General features: G+C 45.6%; 1 protein-coding gene across 1 annotated transcript; it reads left to right on the forward strand.

Annotated features, from left to right (window-relative positions):
- Nucleotides 1–148: 148 nt before the first annotated feature.
- On the forward strand, nucleotides 149–24,608 carry ACAA2 (acetyl-CoA acyltransferase 2). The gene is made up of 10 exons (XM_075932683.1): nucleotides 149–305; nucleotides 9,253–9,419; nucleotides 11,113–11,241; nucleotides 13,991–14,107; nucleotides 15,505–15,652; nucleotides 17,743–17,918; nucleotides 19,204–19,333; nucleotides 21,217–21,287; nucleotides 22,858–23,012; nucleotides 23,943–24,608. The coding sequence occupies exons 1-10, from the start codon at nucleotides 290–292 to the stop codon at nucleotides 24,025–24,027; spliced, it is 1,194 nt and encodes a 397-aa protein (XP_075788798.1). The 5' UTR covers nucleotides 149–289; the 3' UTR covers nucleotides 24,028–24,608.

Raw genomic sequence — 24,608 nt, forward strand, 5'->3', positions numbered from 1 at the left:
CCCCTCCCCCCCCCCCTTCCCTGAGCGCCGACGCGCCAAGAAACTGGAGGCGGGGGGGGGGGGGGGGAGTTTGCTGTGACCATCCCTGAGCTGTTACCTACAGGCACCCCCGCCTGTGGCGCGAGGCCTTGGCTTGAACCACGGGGTCGGTAACGCGGCTCGTGCCGAATGTGCTTTTCCCACTCGGCAGTCCCGTGCGGGGTGGGCGGGGCGAGGACTAAAGGGGAGCTGGCCCTCGGGGAGTCCCGGCCCACGCCCAGGGTGGGCTGTACGCAGGAGAGCCGCAGCCATGGCCCTGCTCCGAGGTAAGGCGCTGACACACTCACCCGGGGCTGAGCCCCCGCTCTCCCCCTGCGGGGAAGACGATCCGGGGGGCTCCTGCCAGCCAGGCCCAGCTCCCTGCTGCCGTCTGGGTTTCTGGCCTCCCTCCTGCGACGCGTTATGGGTAGGAACCCCCCCCCCCCCCCCCCAAGCCGCCACGAAGTGAAGGGCGGCGAGTGTCTGAAACCTGCAGAGCCGGGGGCGCCTCGCTGCAGCGTGTGGGGCGCGATTCGACCGAGGCTCGCGTTTTGGTTCCTAATTTCAGCCGATACGATTCCTGTTGGGTTTTAAGCTTGTTCTGAGGTTTTTATCCGTTTCAGTGGTCGCTGCTGCAGGAAATTACCCGGGTCGGACAACACTGACTGATGTGGAGAGTCAAAAAGTTAAAACTTTAGAAGCATTAAAACTTCTACGTCTAGACTGGCATGATTTTCCGGAAATGCTGTTAACGGAAAAGTTTTCTGTTAAAAGCATTTTCGGAACAGAGCGTCTCGATTGGCACGGACGCTTTTCCGCAAAAGCAATTTTTGCGGTAAAGCGTCCGTGGCCAATCTAGATGCGCTTTTCTGCAAAGAAAGCCCCAATCGCCATTTTTGCGATCAGGGCTTTTTTGCGGAAAACAAATCTCAGCTGTCTACACTGGCCCTTTTGCCCAAATGGGAGCAGCATAGTATTTCCGCAAAAAGCACTGATTTCAGACAGTAGGAAGTCAGTGCTTTTGCGGAAATTCAAGCGGCCAGTGTAGGCAGCTGGCAAGTTTTTCCAGAAAAGCGGCTGATTTTCCGGGAAAAACTGGCCAGTCTAGACACAGTCCCCGTGTGTCAACAACACAGCATAGAAAAAAATAAATAGAACTAAGTCAAACACTAATGATTTCTCAACCAGCACTTTTTTCTTACTTTGCTTACTGGTAGGTTTTGATTTTTTTTTTTTTTTAATGATTGTTTTCCTCAGATGTTGATTTTAGCATACACACACAAATTATCAGCATTTGTGGGGCAAGGAGAAGGAATCAGATCCTACCAAGGCTAGCAATTGGTTTATATAGTATGACAGTGGATGAAAAACGGAAACCCGACTAAATACTAGCTGCATTTCAGTGGTGAGCTGAGTGATACTAGAATAAGGCACCAAATGCAGTCTAAACTCAAAACTCTGGTCATCTGAAGAAGTGGGCTGTGCCCACGAAAGCTCATGATATCATCTACATGTTTTGAAACAAAAAATAGGACTATGTAGCACTTAAAAGACTAACAAGATGGTTTATTAGGTGATGAGCTTTCGTGGGCCAGACCCACTTCCTCAGATCAAATAGTGGAAGAAAATTGTCACAACCATATATAGGCAGTCCCCGGGTTACGTACAAGATAGGGACTGTAGGTTTGTTCTTAAGTTGAATTTGTATGTAAGTCGGAACTGGTACATATTGTAGGGGAAACACTAGCCAAACATTTCTCCAGAGCTCAGTTTTATTCTCCCACGCCTCACTTCCCTCAGTCCTTTATTCTCAAGCTGAGGTGTCTGCTGAAAAAAGCCACTCCGCGTCTCCCTGGTCTGCTGGGGCGGTGCTAGCTTCGCGTCTCCCTGGTCTGCTGGGGGGGAAGCAGCTAGTGCGGGGTTGCCTCACCCCGTTTGTAAGTAGGGATCCGATGTAAGTCGGATCCATGTAACCCAGGGACTGCCTGTATACCAAAGGATACAATTTAAAAAATGAACACATATGAAAAGGACATATCAAATTTCAGAACAGAAGGGAGATGGGGGGAGGTAAATGTCTGTGAGCTAATGATATCTATCACCTAAATGTAATAGAGTAGTCAATTAACTGGGATGTAATAGAGTAGTTGATTAACTGATCAACAAAAGTTTATAGGTTAATGCTATAAACTACATGTCTTCCCCCTCCCCCAACCAGTGAACTTTTTAGCAAGGCTGTCCAGCAGCCCGACTCTCTTCTAGCTCATGCTGAGTCTTGGACCTACCCTTGCTGTGGCTCTGCATTAAAAATGTATTAGGACAGTGGTCCCCAACCATTTGAGGTTGCTGGGTGCCAGGGGGCGTGGCCGTTCGGGCGCCCGGGGGCAGGGCCCCCCCAAAGCCACATGGCCGGGCCCCCCCCATAGCCGCATTCCCGGGGCCGGCGCTCTCCCCCCAAGCGCCATGCGCCCGGGGCCGGCGCTCTCCCCCCAAGCACCGCGTGCCCGGGGCCGGCGCTGGCGCTCGCTCTCTCTCTCTCTCCCCCCCCCCCCCCCAAGCACCGCGCGCCCGGGGGCCGGCGCTCTCCAAGTGCCGCGTGCTCGGCGCACCCTGCAAGCGCCGCCTGCCCGGGGCTGGCGCTGGCGCTCTGCCCCTCAAGCACCGCGCGCCCGGGGCCTGCGCTCCCCCCATGCGCCGCGTGCCCAGAGCGCGGGTGGCCAATCCGCGGTGTCCCCGGGGCCAGCGCTCACCGTGCGTCATGCGCCCGGGGCCGGCACCGGCACCGCACATGCGCCGCGTGCCCGGGGCCAGGCCAGCCCTGAGCACTTGGCGGGCGCCCACTAATGCCCCCGCAGGCGCCATGGCGCCCGCGGGCACTGTGTTGGGGACCACTGTATTAGGAGCTTGGCAGGCAGCCCTGCTCAGTTCTGGTTCACGCTGGGGCAGAGAGCTCAGACACCTTCCCCTCCCCCAGACAGGAACTGCTGCCACCCTGCACTGCTGCCTCTTAATCAGAAGCAGCAGCGCATGGTGACAAGTAGCCAGTCTGCAAGAGGAGCTGGTTTTTAAACTCGCTCCCCTCACAAACTAACTCCTGCCTGGCACCCTGCACTGCTGCCAGCTCCTCCCCCGGAGACTATAGAATAGTTGAGTAACCAATAAGAATTCATGAGATTACTCGACTATTCAATTAACCGATATTTAACATCGCTAGTAGGGATATTAAATTGCATTTAATCAGCTAATCGATGGAATTTTCCCTAGCCGGAGTAGCCCCTGTATATGACAGGCCCAGCCCAAGTCCCAGGGCACTGCTGGAGCAGTCTCTGTCTGTGGCAGAGGGCCATTACAACCCATTCACAGTGTTAGGAGGGGAAGGCCATTCCAGCTCACAGGGACTGGAGTGTTCCCCTCCTTCCATTCAGTTCCCCTTCATCTGTTAAGCAGTTTAACATTATATTTAACTGGTAACTGGTAACCAATCTAACGTGACTTTTCTTTTCACTGACACAGTACTACATTTTTACTCCTCCCCCCTCCCCCCACCCTCATCTCTATCTCTGGCTCCAAGGTTTTCTGTTTAATTAACTAGTGTTGGGTCTATTGAATACTATAAGGATTCTCACCCTGGGAAGTTGGGCCATGGTTTCTCTAATCTACTTAGCCTGGAGCATAGAAATCTCAGATAAAATTTTAAATTTCAGTCTGTGTCTAGGAATCTGATCTAAAATGCCTTGTTTTTGTTTTTGTTTTTTTTACAACCTTGTTTGTTAAAAGTCATGGAAATAAAACTTTGATTAGCATACAGTTGAAGATGAAAACGAGGGCTTTGCTTAACTAGTCCAAAAAGGCAGTACTCTAATCCATAGTCATGGAAAGTGTTTAGATAAATATATTTTCTATCGTGTGCTCTGGGTCACCAGCCTGAAGCCATTCTGACACCCCTGATAGCCACTCAGCTCTAAAAACCGTGGAACACAATCCTCACATTTTGGCTCTCTATCCCTGGAAAAAAAAGTAACAACCACCAAACTATCCAGTGTACTATATTAGCTCCAGAGCTTGAATTTATCACAAGCAAATATTTTAAACATTAACCATGATTCTATATTAGTTAACCTTTGGAAGAAGATTCATTTAAGGCACAAGTGAATTGTGCTGGCCTCATTTGTTATCACCTTGATGTCCAGAGAAGCAAACTGGGGGAAGAGTGGAGACTTTGGCTATATCGAGACTGTAACGCTTTTCTGGGATACCTCCAGTATCCCAGAAAAGCAATGCTGTATCCAAGGAACATGTCCCCTTTTTCAAAAAAAAATTTCAAAGAAGCGGATGTGCTCTTTCACCATCCCTGTAAACCTTGTTCTATGAGGAAGAAGGGATGTGTCAAAAAACAGGTTTTTCTGAAATTTGGCACTGTGTAGACACACTACATTTCAGAAAAGCCTCTTTTGCCAGAAAAGCAGAAAAAGATATGCAAATTGTGGTTCTAGACATAGCCTTTGAACAAGATACTTTGTAAGATCTCTACATTCACTAACTCTCTGATCAGTCTCTTTGGTTTTGATGAATTCAGGATTTAGAAAATCCCACTGACCAAAGCTGCCCTTAAAGTCCTACATCATGGTCCCAGACCACCACGGTAGTAAAAATCCCAGCATCCTTTCACTTGCCAATAGCTAAGACAAAGGGTTCTGCTGCTCACTAGGATATTGCCCATGCATTTGATGGTACCCTTTATCTTTTAAATCAGTCTCTCACTAGTAGGTGTTTACTAAATGTTTTGCAGCCTGAACCTCTGTTATTCTTTAAGGTAAAAGCATAACAATTTAGTATTTCTCAAACTCGAGGTCCAGCCAAAAGGGGGCTGCAAAACTGTTGGGGGGGGAGGAGGCAGGCTGCGAGAGCGGTGTCTGGTAGCCAGGAGCCCACATCTGAAGGCAGTGCCACTGCCAGCAGCAGCACAGAAATAAGTGTGGCGTGGTGTGGAGGGGTTGTTGCTTTTTAAGAGGGGAGTCAGTTATCACAATCTGAAATATTTTTAAAAGGAGTCACAGCAAAAAAAGTTTGAAAATGTGATTTAACTTAGCTGTTAATAGTAATGAGTGCTCTCAGTTACAAGTATGAGATTGAGTTTAAAAACTCTTTGCTTATTTAGTTATCACTCTTCCTGACAGGAAATGTCTTTTTTCTTATGTGTTTGAGTAGTATTCAGCATCTTGGAGCTCTGCTCTACTTCATGGCTGTGTCTAGACTGCCCAGTTTTTCCGGAAAATCAGCCGCTTTTCTGGAAAAACTTGCCAGCTGTCTACACTGGCCGCTTGAATTTCCGCAAAAGCACTGACTTCCTACTGTAAGAAATCAGTGCTCCTTGCGGAAATACTATGCTGCTCCCATTCGGGCAAAAGTCCCTTTTGCGCAAAACTTTTGCGTAAAAGGGCCAGTATAGACAGCTGAGATTTGTGTTCAGCAAAAAAGCCCCGATCGCGAAAATGGCGATTGGGGCTTTTTTGTGGAAAAGCGCCTCTAGATTGGCCACGGACGCTTTTCTGCAAAAAGTGCTTTTGCAGAAAAGCGTCCGTGCCAATCTAGACGCTCTGTTCCGAAAATTCTTTTAACGGAAAACTTTTCCATTAAAAGCATTTCCGGAAAATCATGCCAGTCTAGACGTAGCCCATGAGTTGGCCCCAGGTACAACCAGACTATAAATATTCGTATTTTTATTATGCTTTAGCTTTGTGCTTAGCCAATAGCATCACTGTAGCACAGGTTTTCAGCTGGGAAATGCTGTCCTCCTGAATAACTTGTTTTGCTTGTTCTATTGAGTGGAATCACTCTGTAGGGATGTGATAGTGTAAATATGCAAATGGTTAACTGATTAGCCTGGTAACCTGGAGACTGTTACCTGCTTCTGTAACAGAGAGGAGCCAGTGCTCAGCTTTTAAGAAGACTCCTCTCAAGCACCAGCTCCCTGGGAACCGCCACCTCCCTACCACCCCCTCCATGCAGTGCAGGGAGACAGGCAGAAACAGGTATGTGTGGGGAGCTGGCTTTTAAGCCAGCTTCCCCCACATACTGGCTCCTACAAGCCACCACGACCCCCCACCCCTGCACACTGGTTACAGTTGGAATCCAAACAGTGGATTAGTAATGACACTGAATAAAATTACCAAGATATGTCAAAGTATTACTGCAAGCAATCAACTCATACGGTTAATACAGGCAGTCCCCGACTTACGCGGATCCGACTTATGTCGGATTCGCACTTACGAATGGGGCTTTCTCGCCCCGGAGGTCGGGGCGAGAAAGCCCCGTTCGTAAGCTGCTCCGGTGCCCCTGGTCTGCTGGAGACCGTCTCCAGCAGACCAGGGGCACCGGGCGGGTTCCCGCGCTTCTGAGGCTTTGCTAGAGCAAAGCCTCAGAAGCGCGGGAACCGCTGCTGCTGCCCCTTGAGACCCGGTGCCTGTGGTCTGCTGGGGACGGTCCCCAGCAGACCACAGGCACCCGGACTGAAGCCGCAGCCGCGGCGGGGTCCCTCGCCTCTGAGGCTTTGCCAGAGCAAAGCCTCAGAGGCGCGGCACCCCGCTGCCACCGCGGCTCTGCTCCCCGTGTCTCTGGTCTGCTGGGGGGGAGGGGCGCAGCTAGTGTGCTCCCCTCCCCCAGCAGACCAGGCTTTTGTTTTGGACTCTGGGGCAGAGCAGCTGGGGCGCTGCCGATTGGTCCTGCAGCGCCCGTGGGCACTACTGGACCAACCCGGCAGCACCCCAGCTGCTCTGCCCCAGGTCCTGATTCAGCCGCTGCTGGTCAGTTTCAGCAGCGGCTGAATCAGGATGCCTGGGGCAGAGCAGATGGGGTGCTGCTGGGTTGGTCCAGTAGCACCCCAGCTGCTCTACCCCAGGCGTCCCCAAGACAGCTTCTGCTGAAACTGACCAGCGCTGACTACAGGAAGCCCCAGGCAGAGTTGCTCTGCCCCGGGCTTCCAGGAATCAGCTGCTGATCAGTTTCAGCAGCAGCTGACTTGGGGACGCCTGGGGTTCTTAAGTTGATTCTGTATGTAAGTCAGAACTGGCGGTCAGTTTCAGCAGTGTCTGAATCTGGACGCCAGTTCCGACTTACATACAGATTCAACTTAAGAACAAACCTACAGTCACTATCTTGTACGTAACCCGGGAACTGCCTGTACAACATATAATCAGTTCTTATAAATCCTAACCCCAGGAACCTAAAAACGCAGTTGTCCTTTTGTTCCAAACACCTTATTATAGGAACTTGCATGTGGTTCAAAATTTCAACCAATTCAATTGCTTTTTTTACTCAAAACTAAGGTCCCACAAGAAAACTAGGTTAAAGTAAACTCACAAGTATCAGAGGGGTAACCATAATAGTCTGTATTTGCAGACTGTTTGGCTGGAAATGGATGACGAAAGAGGGATCATGTGATGATTACCTGTTGTGTTCCTTTCCTCTGGGTTATCTCGTATTGGCCACTAGTCTGACCCAGTATGGCCGTTCTTATGTGCGTAAACAAAAACAACAAAGAGTCCCGTGGCACCTTAAAAACTAACAGATTTATTTAGGCATGAGCTTTCGTGTGCAAAAAACCACTTTATCAGTTGCAAACTGAAAGTAGAAAGTACAGGCAGTCCCCGGGTTACGTGGATCCGACTTACGTCGCATCCCTACATACAAATAGGGCTTTTCTCGCCGCAGAGGACATGGGCGGTAGGACCGCCGAGACGCGCCGCGGTCCCGCCGCCCGCGTCCTCCGTGGCGAGAAAAGCCACTCCGCGTCTCCCTGGTCTGCTGGGGGGGGCACAGCTAGTGCATCCCCCACCCCCAGCAGACCAGGCTTTTCTCGCCGACGCCTGGGGTAGAGCAGCTGGGGCGCTGCCGGCTTGGTCCCGCAGCGCCGCTCCTCGGCGCTACTGGACCTACCCGGCAGCGCCCCAGCTGCTCTGTCCCAGGCATCCTGATTCAGCTGCTGTTGAAACTGATCAGCAGCTGATTCCAGGAAGCCCGGGGCAAAGCAGCTCTGCCCCGGGCTTCCTGTAGTCAGCCGCTGGTCAGTTTCAACAGCGGCTGAATCTGGACGCCAGTTCCAACTTGCATACAAATTCAACTTAAGAACAAACCTACAGTCCCTATCTTGTACGTAACCCGGGGACTGCCTGTAAACTGAGACTCCTTCCTGAAGTTCCTGTATGTTAAACGTCTATCCCGTTTGCTTCCCCCAGTTCCCAGGGCAGAATACATTATTTATAATTCAGTAGTAAACAACAGCCTCAGTTCTTGGTCTTGCTGACACTTCTTACTAAACCAGGGAAACAGTCAAATAATTTTAAAAGCAGGACTTGCTTAGGGAATTATTAATGGAATCTTTGCCAACATGAACATTCACCAATGCTCATATGGCACCACTGGTCAGTACTAAAGATGTTAAGTATTGTGTAATCGACTAATCAAATAGTCAATGCATTTTTGCATCGACTATGCGATTAGTCAGTAGGGCAGCACTGCCCCTTTGAAACGCAACCGTGATATGAATATTAATTTGAATTTGTTTGCCTCAGAAACCATGAACTTTGCATGTTGGAATTACTTTAAGTAAAAGTCTTTACAATTAAAAAATGAGAATTTTAAATAAGTGTGCATAAAGGCTGCCTTTTATGCTCCATGATCTAAACCAGGGGTGGGCAATAATTTTTAAAAGAGGGTCACTTCAGGGGACAGGACACGAGAGACTTTTTATACTCCCTGTACCAAGGCCCTGATTGGCCTGGGCGTGGGGAAGTGGCAGGGTGGTTGTGGGCCAGATCCACCGGCTTGACGGTGTCTGTGTCTGCTCTATCCTGAATTGTAAAGTACTCAGGTTAGGAAAGGACCATATTTTTCTTTGGTTGAAAAATTACAACATAATACAGTTACGGATAATCTTACTGATTATGTAAGGTGATGTACTGGGTGATGTAATCCAGTGATTCTCAACTTGCGGTTCTTGGATACCTGGCATTTGCACCTCCATTTGAAATTTTGTAAGACATCTGCAGATGAAAAAAAGTTTGAGAATAAGTGTTGTAATCCATCTCTGCACTTTACCTGAAGCATCTCTTTATTTAATATTCATTCATCTTCCTTTTCCTCACTATTGGATCTCTCTCTCTCTCTCTCAAAAAAAAGAATTTTCTCCTTGCTCTTCCAAATGTAAACTTATAGATTTTCTGATTTGTGTTCTAGGTGTGTTCATTGTTTCAGCCAAACGAACACCTTTTGGGGCTTTTGGAGGTCTGCTCAAGGATTTCACAGCCACTGACCTGACCGAATGTGCTGCACGTGCTGCATTGTCTGCTGGCAAAGTCTCCCCTGAGATTATTGACAGTGTCATTGTGGGTAATGTCATGCAGGTGGGTAGAATGGAATAACTTCTGGGAGCTAGCTATTGTTGATAACCTAGGCTACGTCTACATTGCGCTTTCTTGCGCAAGAACGTATGCAAATGAGGTGCGGCGATGAAGATCGCCGCACCTCATTTGCATACTTAAAGAGCCGCCATTTTTGTGCAGGGGGCTTTTGCGCAAGAAGGAGCAGTTTATACTGCTCCTTCTTGCGCAAAAATCCCCTCTTGCACAAGAGCCATTCTGCCGCTTATTTTTAGGCAGAACGGCTCTTGCACAAGAGGGGGGTTTTGCGTAAGAAGAAGCAATGTAGACTGCTCCTTCTTGCGCAAAAGCCCCTTGCGCAAAAATGGTGGCACGTTACGTATGGAAATTAGGTGCTGCAATATTCATCGCTGTGCCTCATTTGCATATGTTCTTGCACAAGAAAGCACAATGTAGACATAGCCCTAATATATTTCTACGTATAAATGCATCTGTTCAAATGGGTGCTGTTGAATGAGCCAAAAATAAATCAAGTGGCCAGTAATATGTATGAAGTATTAATAACAGAGGGCATGTCTACACAGCAAAATTATTTCAAAATAACAACAGTTATTTCAAAATAACTTTCCTAGTGTCTACACAAGCCAACTGGCCACAAGGTAACTTTTGACCTGATACCCTGCCGGAACCAGTTCCAACTGGCCTTAAATGCGATCCAGCATCCAATGAGTGTGGATGCACTATTTCAAAATAGCATAAAGCTATTTCGAAATGCATTTTGTGTGTAGATGCGTTATTTCGAAATAACTATTTTGAAATTAGATATTTCGGAATCATGCTGTAGTATAGACATACCCTAAGTGAGTCCTTTTTACATTTAAGGGGCTGACCTTGTTTCCATTAACCTTTTTGGGACAAGGATAATTTAAGCAAGAGAAGCCTGTCTTTCTGTACACTGCTGTCTGATTAAAAAAGAGTTTGTGTTCTCATTGAATTTCAAGCTCCGGGGTAGACTGCTCCTCCGAACAATTCACAACTTTAGAGATAGAACTGAACATTATTTTCTTTTGGTTTTGGTTAATTGACTTTTCCTGGAGACCAAAGAACAGGTTGGGACTTATGATGCCAGAGAACCCTGGAAATTCTATAAAGAAATGCAAAATAACTATAATATCTTAGAGATATCACCAGAGAAGTTAGTAACCTGGATGGGTGGATGAAACTGAACAAACAAGTCCTTGCCCCCAAAGAATTTTCCATCTCAAGGCATAATTCCTTAGGATATGTCTACACTTGCCCCCTACTTCAAAGTACGGAGGCAAATGAAGCATACTGAAGTTGCAAATCAAGCCCAGGATTTAAATATCCCGCGCTTGATTTGCATGTTCCCGGCCGGTCGCCATTTTAGAAATTCACTAGCCTGGAGTCCAATTTAAAGCCCTAACTCGAATTAGCTGGTATTCCTCCTGCAATGAGGACCCCTTAAACATAAAGGGTCTCTTTGAAATACATTTGGACACTTGTCTTCATGGGATTTGAGAAATGTCTTCCGAAGTAACAATATAAATGCTTCCTGTGGCTTCTAATTGAGAAGGAAACATGTCCTCCAGAACTAACATTTACCTGAGGTATTTGATATCCTATTCTGAGCTGGTCAAAACAGTTGTTTTCAACTAAATTAGCTGATATCAAATGCTGCTCTTTGTTGACTTTACAGAGCTCTTCAGATGCTATTTATATAGCAAGGCATGTTGGTTTGCGTGTGGGAATTCCTATCCCAGTTCCAGCCCTTACTGTCAACAGGCTCTGTGGTTCTGGTTTCCAGTCCATCGCCAATGGATGTCAGGTACAATACTTGTTCTCTATGAAGAACACTTTGGTGCTGTTTAGTTAATTATCTCTTGTGAGCATCCAAAAACCTACATCTTAAAGAGGAATTTGAAAATGCATTTGTAGTAAATGTTGGAGTGTCTTGCAGCTGAATATCAACTCTGTTTGCTGAACTTTCCATATTTATAGGGATTTCCCATTGAATCATAGGGTTGGAAAAGACCTCATCAAGTCCGACCCCCTGCTATAAGCAGGACCAGTCCCAACTAAATTATCCCAGTCAGGGTTTAGTTGGGACTTTAAAACCTGTAGGATGAAGATTGCACTATCTCCCTAGGTAACCCATTCTAGTGCTTCTCCACAGTCCTAGTGAAATCGTTTTTCCTAATATCCTACCTACACTTCCTCCATTGTAACTTGAGACCTTGCTTCTTGTTCTGAGAACAGGCTCTCTCCATCCTCTTTGGAACCCCCCTTCAGGTAGTTGAAGGCTGCTTTCAAATCCCCTCACTCTTTTCTTCTGTAGACTAAATAAGACCAGATCCTTCAAGCTCCTCATAAGTCATGTGCTCCTGTCCCCTAATCTTTGCCCTCTCCTGGACTTTCTCCAATGTGTCCACATCCTTTCTGTAATGGGGGGCTCAGAATTGGACATAATACTCGAGATGTGGCCTCATCTGTACTGAAAAAAGATGAATAATCTCTTCCCTAAATTTGCTGGCAGTGCGCCCACAAACGCACCCCAATATGTTCTGAATGCTGATCTTGCATACAAGAGTTCACCCTTCTAAAAACATTCATGTAATTAGTGTAAAAATTAATTAGGGCTAATTTGTTAGGACAAAAAAGGTACAACTTTAAAAAAAAAATAAGGATACTTAAAAACCGATGGGCATGGCCATCTGACAGATGCTCATGGGACTGAGGCTGCTGTGCTGTAAAGTTGGTGTGTAGACATTCAGGCTTGGACTGAAGCCCAAGTTCCAGGTTCTCAGGAGGGTGGGTAGATCTCAGAGTCTGGACTCCATCCAAGGCCAAACATCTGCATTGCAATTTTTACCCTTATGAGTCTGAATCAGTTGATGCAGTCTGCCTGTGGCCATGACAGTCTCTTACTTCAGTGTAGACATACTTTCAGTAAAGCTTCGCTGTGCTGCAGATGCACTCTGTTCTTTTCATTGTGGAGCCTTATCCTGCACCACTTGCAATATGCCTGGGGAAGTGCAGCTGGAGTGCTGCGGGTTGGTCCACAGTGCTGCAGCACCGAGGGGCGGCGCTACGGGACCAACCCGGCAGCACTCCAGCTGCTCTGCCCCAGGCGTCCCCGATTCAGCCGCTGCTGAAACTGACCAACGGCTGATTCCAGGAAGCCTGAGGCAGAGCAGCTCTGCCCCAGGCTTCCTGGAGTCAGCTGCTGATCAGTTTCAGCAGCGGCTGACTTGGGGATGCCTGGGGCAGAGCAGCTGGGGTGCTGCCAGGTTGGTCCGCAGTGCTGCAGCACCGAGGGGTGGCGCTACGGGACCAACCTGGCAACACCCCAGCTGCTCTGTCCCAGGCGTCCCCAAGAGCAGCTGGGGTGGTGCCGGGTTGGTCTCGCAGCGCCGAGGGGCGGCGCTACCGGACTAAACTGGCAGCACGCCAGCTGCTCTGCCCCAGGCATCCCCGATTCAGCCGCTCCTGAAACTGACCAGCAGGGGCTGAATCCGGGACACCTGGGGCAGAGCAGGACTATCGGAAGGGGGGCTATGAGAGGTCTCGGGTGGCATCCCCCCCACCCCACCCCAGGCCCCTCATAGCCCCCCCTTCCGATAGTCAAGCATATCTGATAATCCAGCACCCCCTGGGTCCTAAAGGTGCCGAATTATTGGAAGTTTACTTAATATGATTGCTCAGATTTGCACAAAGGTGCTGCACAATTTAAAATACAATCCCAGTAATGCACTTTTTTGATGTTGAGCTAATAATAGTCTATACTGAATTTATATAAAAATAGTTTCAACTCTGACTGCTCACTATGTAATACAGTAGAACCAAAGTCATGAATACCTCAGGAATGAAGGTTGTTTGTAACTGAAATGTTCTTAACTTGGACCATCAGAAAGTTTTGTTTGTTCTTTAAAAAGTTTGTGGATGAACATTGACTTAATACAGCTTTGAAACATTGCTGTGCAGAAGAAAAAATGCTGCTTTTTAACCATCTTAATTTTTAATGAAAAAAGCACTGTTTCCCTACCTTGTCAATTTTTTTTTTTTTAAATATTTCCTCTTGTTGAGTAGTTTACATTTAATAGAATATGAGGCCTGGCTTTACTTGTTTTATTTTTCTAGAAGTACTGCATGCCCAGTTTTCCAACTGCTCTAACTGAAGTTAGTGGCACTGCAAAGTGCTCAGCATATCTGAAAAATTATGTCCAGTATATTTAAAGCTAAGCATCCAAACTGGGGGGGCTACTTCTGAAAAATTTGGCTTTGATCTTTCTCTTTCCCTCCCTCTCACTTGATCTCTCTCTCTCTGTTATGCCCTCCTTTCAATAAAATTGTTGTAATACTATTTCCCTGACTGGAGAGTTGTGTCATTTTGTTAGTCTGTTAATTGTTTGAAAATTCTTGCCAGAAAATCAGTGCAGTATAAGCATGAATTATTTCTTAAGTTCTGCACCTAATTTGCTAATTGGCAAGGTATGTTACTGAAGCAATTGCTATCGTCTGACAAAGAAAATAAAATACCCTAAAACCTATACATGGTGCATCTATTTTTTAAATAGGAAATTTGCCTTAACGACTCAGAAGTGGTTCTTTGTGGTGGATCAGAAAGCATGAGCCAGGCGCCGTACATCGTCCGAAATATTCGATTTGGAACCAAATTGGGAACAGATATCAAGGTATGATCATGTGATTTTTGTTTTAATTAGGCCTCGTTTACAGAGCAGTTGAAAACAATGGACCATAGACAATGGTAACCAAAATTAATGTAGATTAGCTTGTAACCAAAATTAATGTGGATTAGCTTCATAGGGGTAGCTGAGTTAGTCTGTAACTTAAAAAAAACAATGAATAGTCTTGCAGGCACCTTAAAGACTAACAAAACATGTAAATGGTATCATGAGCTTTTGTGGACACAACCCACTTCTTCAGATGAATAGAGTTATTAAAGGTCAGGTTTCTAAATAAATAGGAGATTGGGGGGATAGAAGGAGGGGAAAGGGGGAAAAATTGACTATTTCTTTCCCCCTTTTTTTACTTCTTCCCCTTCCCCCCCCCTTCCATCCCTTCTTCTGAAGACAATAGGGTCATATAGCTGTAACTGACAGTATAATTTGGAGATAATGGAGCTATACATGTAGAATTAGAGATACAGTTTGATTCACAGAACCTTTATTATTAGTGTTTTGGACTGGGAGAGATCCATCTGAACTGTCAGAGTTTGTTATCGCTGCAAAGTTAACTTAGGGGCAACACCAGTGTTAAAACCTAGGTTGATCTCCTCCTTCTACACAGACCATTAATTCCAGTATGGTGGAACTTTTAACTCAAATTGTCTGGCCCAAGAGGAGGAATAAACTTAGACTACATCCAGCCTATAGATTGGTCGTGTTAGCAGCATTCACTTGAGTTTAACACCACTCAGGTCTTCCCATTGCATTCCCACAATCCCTCCATAAGTCCAGAAAGGACAGATGTTTTCTCCCAGGCTTTTCTGGTAAAGAATTCTTAGAGTAGCATAGATTCGTTCAGCCCTAAAACCCATTAGAGGTGTTCCCAGAAGTCTTAAAGGCACACATGAATGAGAACCACAATAGAGTGAATGCAGCAACCGAAGTATTGCTTTATAGGGTGATGGTTTTTTTCTTACTCCAGAGATGACACCGGTGTGTAGATAACTCTGCAGTGAAGATATATCTGCTGAGCCCTGGCTGAGAATTTAAAGACTGGCAGTGCACTTACATACATTTGATTTGGAAATTGTTGAAAGACAAACACCACAATTTTTCCCAGATCAATTTTGATGGTAGAACTGTACTTTTTGCTTTGTGGCATTGTTGATTTCACCAGTTTCTTTTGTGTACATTGTCACAGTTCTTTAGTTTTGTAGTCCATTCCACAGAAGTAGTTTTCACACTTATCACTTTTTACCTGCTTCAGATAGTTTTAAAATAGAATTAGATACCAAGATATTTTTAATGTTAACTTCTAAAGCACTGGTGACTATCTTGTTAAGGTACTAATACTGTAATATTGATTCTGTATAAGACTTTCTGTTTAATAATGTTTCTGGCAGATGGAGGACTCTTTATGGGCAGGGCTAACAGACCAACACATTAATACTCCAATGGCAATTACTGCTGAAAATCTGGCTGCACAGTATAACATTACAAGAGAGGACTGTGACCGATATGCAATGAAAACACAGCAGAGATGGAAAGTTGGTCAGTAACTTTTGAGAATTGAAGGTTAACATGAGTGCTCAGTCCTCTACACTCTCCTGAATCCCAGAGCAACATTCCTTCCCAGAGCCTGAACTCCCCTGCCCTAGGTTAGAACCCCCTCCTGCACCTCAACCTTCTCCCAGAGCCCACACACCAACCCCCAGCGTTGAGCCCCATACCCCTTGGACTCACTCCAGAGCTCCTTTCTGCACCCTGAAGCCATCATTTCTGAATATTTCGATTCACCTAATTCAAGTACCAGCTTTGCCCCTCACCTTGCCTGCTCCGTGCCACATGGGCTGGCGGTTAACCCTTTCCCCCACACGCCACCCCATCCTCCCAACAGACTCAGCACAGCTCAAGTCGAGGGTCTAATTTCCCCCACCTCCACCCCCTGAGGCGTCACAAAGGGGCACCCCAGCAGCGTCCGGAGCAGCTGCCAACCCATTGGTGCTGTTTCCTTTCTGGTTAGACTGCCTGTTCATGTGAGGGGGCAGGGTGTGTGTAGGGAGGAAGAGGGATAGGGTGTATGTGGGGATGGGCGGTGCAGTAATGGGGGATGGTGGGGTGAATGGGATATAGAAATGGAGACAAGAAGAGGGGCAGTGTGGGGGTGCGGAGGGGGAGGGATTAAGGAGGATGGGTAAGTGGGAATGGAGAGGGATGGAAGGAGGGGGATGGTCAGTGTGACTAGGGGGAGAGGTAAGGGAGGATGGTGGGTGTAGGAATGAAGGATGGGGGTGGGGAAGGGATGAAAGGAGACGGATGGGCTGTGGGCCATGGGCCATGGAGGTCCCCTCCCCACAGTAGTACACATGCTTCCCCACAAGCCAAATCCAGTGCGAAGCCTCGGGGTTTCCTCCTTTCCAAGCTCCTCTGCAGGAAGCCGGTGCTGGCACTGTAATCTTGCAGAGGGTGGGGGTGTTCAAGAGTGGAGCACCAGGCAGGCAGAGGCCAGAGCATACGCTAGACGGAGGAAACGGTTCCCTGCTGGGTCCCAGAGTGTCAGGGCCCTTAAGCACAGCGACGAGCTGCTGCCACCACTTCTGCTGCCCCAGCGGCCAGAGAGGGGCCGAGCGACTGGGGCTGCACGAGGAAGGAGGGTGGAGAGGTTGGGGGGCAGGAGGCCAGGTGGTGGATCCAAGAGGCCAAGGATGGCACAACTGCCAGCTCTGCCTTCCCCAGTGGGGGCTGGGGCAGCCTGAGAGTCCAGTGACCTGCCTACTGCCGGAGACGGAGGTTAGCGAGCGTAGTGAGCAGGGGACGCAGCGCCCTAATATTCTTTTAAATCAAGTAGTCCTGTGGCATTCAAACTGATGTTGGCTGGGAGTTTTTGCCTCTTTCACGATGTGCTGGGATCCACGGTTGCCTGGAAATGCGTGTGCATGCGCACGTGCGCACACACTCAGCAAGTGTCCTGGTTATGCAAGCTTGGTTGGACTCTGCTGGGCCCAGTGGTGGCATCAGTTTTGCAGGAGAAAATGAAATTTTGCTCAGAAAGTTAATTCTGCATGGAGCAGAATTCCCTCAGAAGTCACAGAGACAGTATTTTTAGGATTAACTCAGACAAGACAATTTGAGATCTTCCTCAGATGTAAGCGTATTAGATAGTGATGATGTAAATTGGCACTGCTTTACACCAGCTGATGATCTGGCCCAAGATGTTTCTCCCCTTTTGTCTCAGTAACTAACTGTGCAACGTTCTAACTGTCTGACAAGCTACACAGATGTAGAACAAAGAGCAGGACAGAATGTTCATTGGAGAAACAAATCCTATTGCACATCCACTCAATGCTGTTATGAATCTAATAGCAAACTTCAGAATCACAATTTAAGCCTGAAACACTCAAAGTTAATATTGGGTGAGTATTCTGGGTAAAAAACTCCTTAAAACTGTTTGCGTTTCTTTGCCAAATCTTTAAAAGTCAGTTTAGATGGAATAAAAAGTTTGAAAAAGCCAACTATAAATTCCTTCATAGAAAAAGCATAAAGTTGATTAAAAATTAAAGTACACGTTTCCCTGCACTGATCAGTCAGTCATCAGCTGCTGTGTGTTTATAATTCTTGTAATTTCCTTTCTGCTACTCTAGCTCAAGATGCCGGTTACTTTAATGCTGAGATGGCACTAGTTGAAGTGAAAACAAAGAAAGGGAAGCAGCCGATGGAACAGGATGAGCATCCTAGACCCCAAACCACCCTAGAACAGCTGGGAAAGCTCCCTCCTGTCTTCAAGAAAGATGGGACTGTCACTGCTGGAAATGCTTCGGTGAGCTCGTGGACTATTAAAAATTAGAATTTTTATCTGAGAAGGGTTCTATGTAGAATAGATGACAAGAGTTCTCCTAGGCTTTCTTCACCATACTTCTCATTAGCAGAGATACTGGACTACCAAGCGTGGCTTCTGCAAAAAAGAATTCTGATTCTGAAACTCAAATTGCCGTATATAGTTTGGGCCTGGGTGTCTTTGAAGGTTCCTATGTTGCGAGGGTGGCATGTTGACAGTTGTCTTCTCTATCCTAGAAATTCAGTGCAGTGAGTAACCACTGCAACCAGCATTATGCTTGTACCATCACCCTTAACAAGACATCCACATTTTCTCATCTGCCTTGAGCCAGTATTACTGTGGATTTCACTTTGCTCTGAGGCCATGTCTACATTACGTGGAAGATAGACATTGCCATGGTCGATCTTCTGGGGTTTCATTTAGCGAGTCCAGTGAAGACCCACTAATTCAAACCGAGAGGGCACCCCCATCAACACCGATACTCCGGCTCCTCACAAGGATAAGGGCAGCCTATGGGAGCTTTTGCTTCCGTCTACCTCCCTTTGTGCAGACAGTGATTTAAAATATGTCAACTCCAGCTACATAATTAATGCAGATGGAGTTGTGTATCTTAAGTCGACATTCCTTTTAGTGTAGACCAGGGCTGATAGTGTGGAACTAGCTGCTGTTCTCTTTTTTATGGACAATGAACATTTTAAATGTACTAGGAATTATGGGTTAGATCTCTGGCTTCAACTGAGCTGTGCTTTGTGGAGGAGCCTAATCATTGGGTCATCTGTGGGCCAAACCAAGTGCTGGTGTAACTTAGAGTAGCCTATAGGCTTGACAGCCATCTCTGAATGTTAAGTTTTATAGACTAGCAGTTTGTTTTGTTTTTAAGGCCAAAGAGACACATGCAATCAGGTAGTCTAGTCTCCTGCATAACAGACAGCACAGCTGGAAAACATAGTACAAGCATTTGTAAAGTAATGCGCATGCCTAACAGCCCAAGTTTCTGAAATAGATAGCAATGGGCAGAGAATCTATTTTATTTTCTTTAAGACACTGAATTCTATAAAAGTCATATGTCTAGTATCCAATTTCAAATGCTACAAAGTAAGAAAAGAATCTGACTAGACCAAATTGACCTTTAGGAATAGACTTGTGTATTAGATGTGTGTAATAAACAATTGCTGTCTAGTTCCTCTTACATGAGTATCTGTGACATAAAACAATTGCACAATTAGTACACTGGGAATGTATGTTTGTTTTTCTTTTGTATTGCAAGGGAGTATGTGATGGAGCAGGGGCACTTATCATTGCCAGTGAAGCAGCACTTAAAAAGCACAGCCTCACTCCTCTGGCTAGAATAGTATCCTATCACGTGTCTGGGTGTGACCCCAACATTATGGGCATTGGTAAGTTGCTGTAAAGCAAATCTCTTGGTAGCATGAAACAATATGAAAGTATCCTTGTGTTGTGTGTTTTGTGGGGGCCAAGTGTTGAGCCTGATGGCAATGGAGAAACAAGTTCCTTTTATAGAGGAGACTGCTGTCAAATCTATAACTGACTGCAGAGTGGCACAGGTGTCTTTGGCTTAAAGGTGACACCAGTCCACATATTGCAGTGTTGGGCCTTGAATATTAGGGGATAAGAGGAGCTCTCGGGGAAAAAATGGGATTCTCTTTTTGGAGCCCCAGCTCAAAAAAATGACACACAAAATATTTTAGTTAGGGATGGAATCGGTTAACCGGCAGCCCACCCGGGCTGGAGCAGCCCCTGCCCATTGCAGGTGGGGATCTGCTCCGGGGGCCACTGCACCACAGGTGGGGAGGGCACTCTAGCCTGGCTGAGCAGCTCCCTGCATGGTGGGCCCGGCCTGGCCATGGCCGTAGCTGCGATGTGTTAGGCCTGGCCCAAGCAGTCTCCTTGCCTGCGGGAGGGCAGGGGGTCACTCCAGCCCAACTAGCGCCCCCCTCCCCCCCCCCCCCCCCCCCCCCCCCCCCCCGTCTGCAGGATCCCAGTTAAGCAGTTAAATGTAATGGTTTAATCACTTAACTGGGATTTCACATCCCTAATTTCAGTATGTTGGGGAAGAATCCCGCAGATTCTGTTGTCCTACAGTAGTCTGCCCTGCTTTTCCCAGGCTAGTGTTCAATGACTCAGGTAAATAGAACTTCTCCCAGTTCTCCTGGCAGCCTGTTTGGCAGCTAGCTAATATATTGCTCGAGATGTTTAACGTCATATCCCATGCTTGGTTTCATCCCAGTTTTCCATTAGAGAACTAAAAATTGTTTCCCTTCCTTGGCACTCACTTTGTCTATTACCAGGTGTGTGGTGATATTTCCAACACTCCTACACACACATGCACATGCAAAATCCTCACTTAAGCCCTGGTCCAAAGCCCGTATCTTTCCATTGACTTAGGGCTTTGAATCTGGAACTTCATTGAGTTTATTCTCAGGGTACGTCTTTGGTTTTTATTTTGTTTAATATTTTATAGAAATATTACAAATATTTACTACAAAAATTAAACAATTGAAAATAGATACAAAAATTAACTTTATTTCTTGGTAAATAATTGGGTTAATATTGGGTTAATACTGAGGGATGGGCAGACATAAAAATAAATAGATAACTATTAATATTGAAAATGAGTTTTGTGCTGTTGTTTAACAGGGCATACACACATGTATGCACATGCCTTCATGTGCGTATGTTCCATTACATTTCCTTACTCTAACAGCCTTGTGTTTATGTTAATAATTTACTCTAACACAGCGTATTGGACTTTCTAAAGATAATCAGTGTTTTCATACTGTTGATGGTCCAAAATTCAAGTGAAAACTGATAAATAACAACTTTTGTAAAAACTGGGAATATTTTTGTTAAAAATTGGTAAAAACCAAAACCAAAGAGCCTTAGTTATTCTTTACTTAGCTCTCTCCAACCCTTTATTCATTTTGTTGCTTTTCATATTTGAGTTGTTAACATCTTTCCTAGTTAAAGTCCTTAAGCTATTCCAGGGGAGATCATGTCAGTTTTCTATAAAAAAATAATTTGTCTCTCTAATCTGATACCCCTTCACATTACAGGCTCCTATCCAATTTGCTTTTCACCACTAATCTAAACTCTGCCTTAGCACTTATGTTTTTCAAGTATCTCACTAGATATTTCTAATTTAATTTAATTTTTCCCCATGTATTGGTTTAGATTAGGTTGTAGCTGAGTTTCATTAGAAGTGTGGTGCTTATTGTAAGACTCTTCAACTACTCACTGTGTCTATTTAACTTTGAAATAGGACCCGTGCCTGCCATTACTGAGGCCTTGAAGAAAGCAGGACTCTCCCTGAAAGACATGGATTTGGTAGAGGTAAGTAGAGCAGCATGAACAATAAGGTTGTCTCTAATTAGGAGCATATGTTAATAATCTATATGGTATGTTTTAATCTAGAATTATGGTTCTCAAATTTTTAGCAACCTGAGGAACTCCATTTTCATTTAATTTTGTTCATGGACCCCTCAAGGCCCAGCCTCTTTTCTGAGGCCCCACTCTACCCCGCATTCACTTAATTCCCTCCTCCCTCCATCACTTGCTGTTTCACACCCTCACTCATTTTCACCAAACTGGGAGTAAGGGGTGGGGGGTGCGGGATGTAGCTGGAGGTGCAGGCTCTGGGGTGAGGATGGGGTGAGGGGTTTTGAGGTTCAGAAGGAGACTCCAGGCTAGAACAGGGAGGTAGGGTGTATGTGTGTAAGGGGGCAGCTCTGGCTGGTGGTGCAGGTTCTCGAGTGGGACCAGAAATAGGGGGTTTGGCTGTAGGAGAAGGCTCTGGGATGGGGCACTTGGTTGGGGTGTAGAGAGCCTACCTGCATCTACAGGCTACAGAGACCTGGTGGCCACTTCCAAGAGCCACATGGAGCCAGAACAGATAGGGAGCCTGCCTTAGTCCAGGCCCCTGCTGTGTCAACGACTGGAATTACCATGGTCCCTTTTCCACTCCTACTCCCTGGCGTACAAGAGGCACTAAGAGGGAGTGGTAGGAGTTGATCAGCACAGCTGGCAGATCTCTGGAGTACCCTCACAGTCTCCCAGCAGACCACAGTATGAGAAATACTGATATAAAAGAGTCTCCTCTGCTGTATGAGGGACTGAAAGAAAGCCTAGAATGTGGCTGCAGCAGTGATAACTATTGTCATTTAACTAAGGTTCTTTCGGTGCATCTGCAAAACTCCTGTTTTCAGGGGCTTAAAACTCCTTTATTTTAAAAAAATGCCCTGTACTCTGTATCTTGTCTAGGAGGGGCATGCTCTCCTAGGCCGCAGACACTCTTAAAATGCTGAATTTTAAATACAGCCCCAGCAGTGTTACCTAAAAGCTTAGTGCTTGTGCAGCCACCCAAGAGAAATTCAAATGCTGCCCAGCTGATTAGCAGAGCGCCCACAGCACCCACACACAGCAGCATATGTTTCTGTTGGTGGTGCATATCCGCACGTGTTGGTGCACATAACACAATTTATTCTGCACATTGATGGAAGAAATTAGAGGGAACACTGAGCCCCAGTCAGTAGTGACTAAAGGCTGACTGATAGCTGTTTAGTGCGATGTGGGAAATGTTTTAGTGACCTTGGTCCAATCCTAAAAGGCAGATGTCCATATTCCTGCTGGCTTTTTTTTTTAAGTTTAAAAGAGAAGCTTTGGATTAATTGGTCTTTGAAGACTGACCTGTCCATTTCTTCACTAGAAATGGTTTGAGCAAGTCTGATTTGAGCTCTCTTGATGGAGCAGCTTGGAGAATCTGACACTGCTGTTTTCTCATAGACCTGTGCTCCATGTTCTATTGAAAAAAAATCTTGAACTTACAGTTGGAAAGAGAATCTTAAAAATGTAAATTCTGATGGAAAATTGAATGTCTACATTTTGATTGTTTCTGTGCTTTAAGGTCAATGAGGCTTTTGCTGCTCAGTATTTGTCAGTTGAAAAAGTTTTGGGTCTAGACCCTGAAAAAACCAACGTCAGTGGAGGTGCCATTGCTCTAGGTCATCCTTTGGGAGCATCAGGATCAAGGATCACTGCTCATCTGGTTCATGAGTTAAGGTGTGTGTGTAGCTGAAGCTTTTGATGAAATGCGTAACACTGTTGTATTTGCATCAGCTTTTCAAGGGGGTTGTAGAAGCACACTATACAGCTGTAAAATCATCTTTCTCTCCTGCCATTCAACACCCTTTTGGAATTCCTTCACTGGTTTCATTTCTCTCATTGCATCACTTCAGTGCCCAGGTCCTCCAACTCCACTCTCGTTCCCTCCTATTTTATTCCAATCCTCCCTACTCCTTTTTGGTCTGATCCTAAATCCACAGAGATTAATACAGAAACTCTCTTCACTTCAGTGGGCTTTGGATGAGACTGTTTATTTCTCACTTTTTTCTCTCTGTCTTGTACCTTCCAACTCCTCTTTCCCCCTCAAAAAAGTCTGGAAAACTCCCTCTGCTTGTTCCTCCTCTGCCTTCCCTCTCCTTCAATACAAGATCAGTGGAAGTAAATTTTGTCTCTTTAAGAGTGATCTTTTTTACACTCTTAACATAAATAATTTCCTCATAGTTTTGAGTGTCCAGGACAGAGACCAGGTCTTTCTGTTTTTATTCATACTTCTGCAATGCTTTATCAATGTTCAGTAATAAAACAAACCTCAGCTAATGTTCACCTCATAGAACAACACTATAATGCTTTTAGAAACTGAATTAGATATAAAATCATGTTCCATTCAGGCCACTTAAGCTGCATTGAAACCTGAGACACAGCGGGGAAGCGATTTCAAATTACTTTCTTTATTGGTGTTCTGAACTCCAAGGAACAACTCCAGTGTCAAACTGTATATATAAATGTATAATATTGATATAATATATTCCAAAACACCCTCTCTTTAGTTGTGCATGAAACTTTTGAGAATCAAAATCCATTAGGGAAAAATACTTACTTTTAAATTAAATCAGGGAGACAATTTCTGTTTTCGTTGTTTCTATATAGGCGTCGTGGAGGCAAATATGCAGTCGGGTCAGCTTGCATTGGAGGTGGACAAGGTATTGCTCTTGTCATTGAGAACACAGTGTAAGAGAATTGGAGAATTCAATGTCCAACAACTAACACTGACTGTTACATGCTCACCAAATAAAAGAATAATGAAAGGTAATACCTTCATCTGATGAATATGCTGAATGAAGGAAAGGCTGTAAAGTCTGATTGCTGAACAAAATAACTTGATTGATTTTTATGATGTCCTTGTAATTATACTAAATGTAAAACCACTATAACTTCAATCTTCTGACATTTCTTCAGATTCTTTCCAATTTAATAAAATTTGTGTCTCCTTGGCCCTTAACTCTTCAGGAAATTATGTCTGACTATCAAATATCTACCAAACTTTCCTTATGCCAAGAATGCCAAAGCCATACCAAATACGGGCTTTGATCTTTTTTTAAACAGTTCTTTTGTCTAAAATAAACTTCTTTGAAGATCTGTGCTCCTTTTGCATTGCCTGAAAATGTAGTTGTCTTCATACTATTGAAGATTGTTTCTATGAAAAGCATGTCTTGCAGAATTCTGTGTGCCTTTTTGTATTTGCCATATTGAAAAAACTAAGAGAAAACTGTGAAATCTCAACTGTGCCTCACAATAAAAATGATATTGACTTTG

This window comes from Pelodiscus sinensis, chromosome 6 (genome assembly GCF_049634645.1).
Source record: "Pelodiscus sinensis isolate JC-2024 chromosome 6, ASM4963464v1, whole genome shotgun sequence".
Lineage (NCBI taxonomy): Eukaryota > Metazoa > Chordata > Testudines > Trionychidae > Pelodiscus > Pelodiscus sinensis.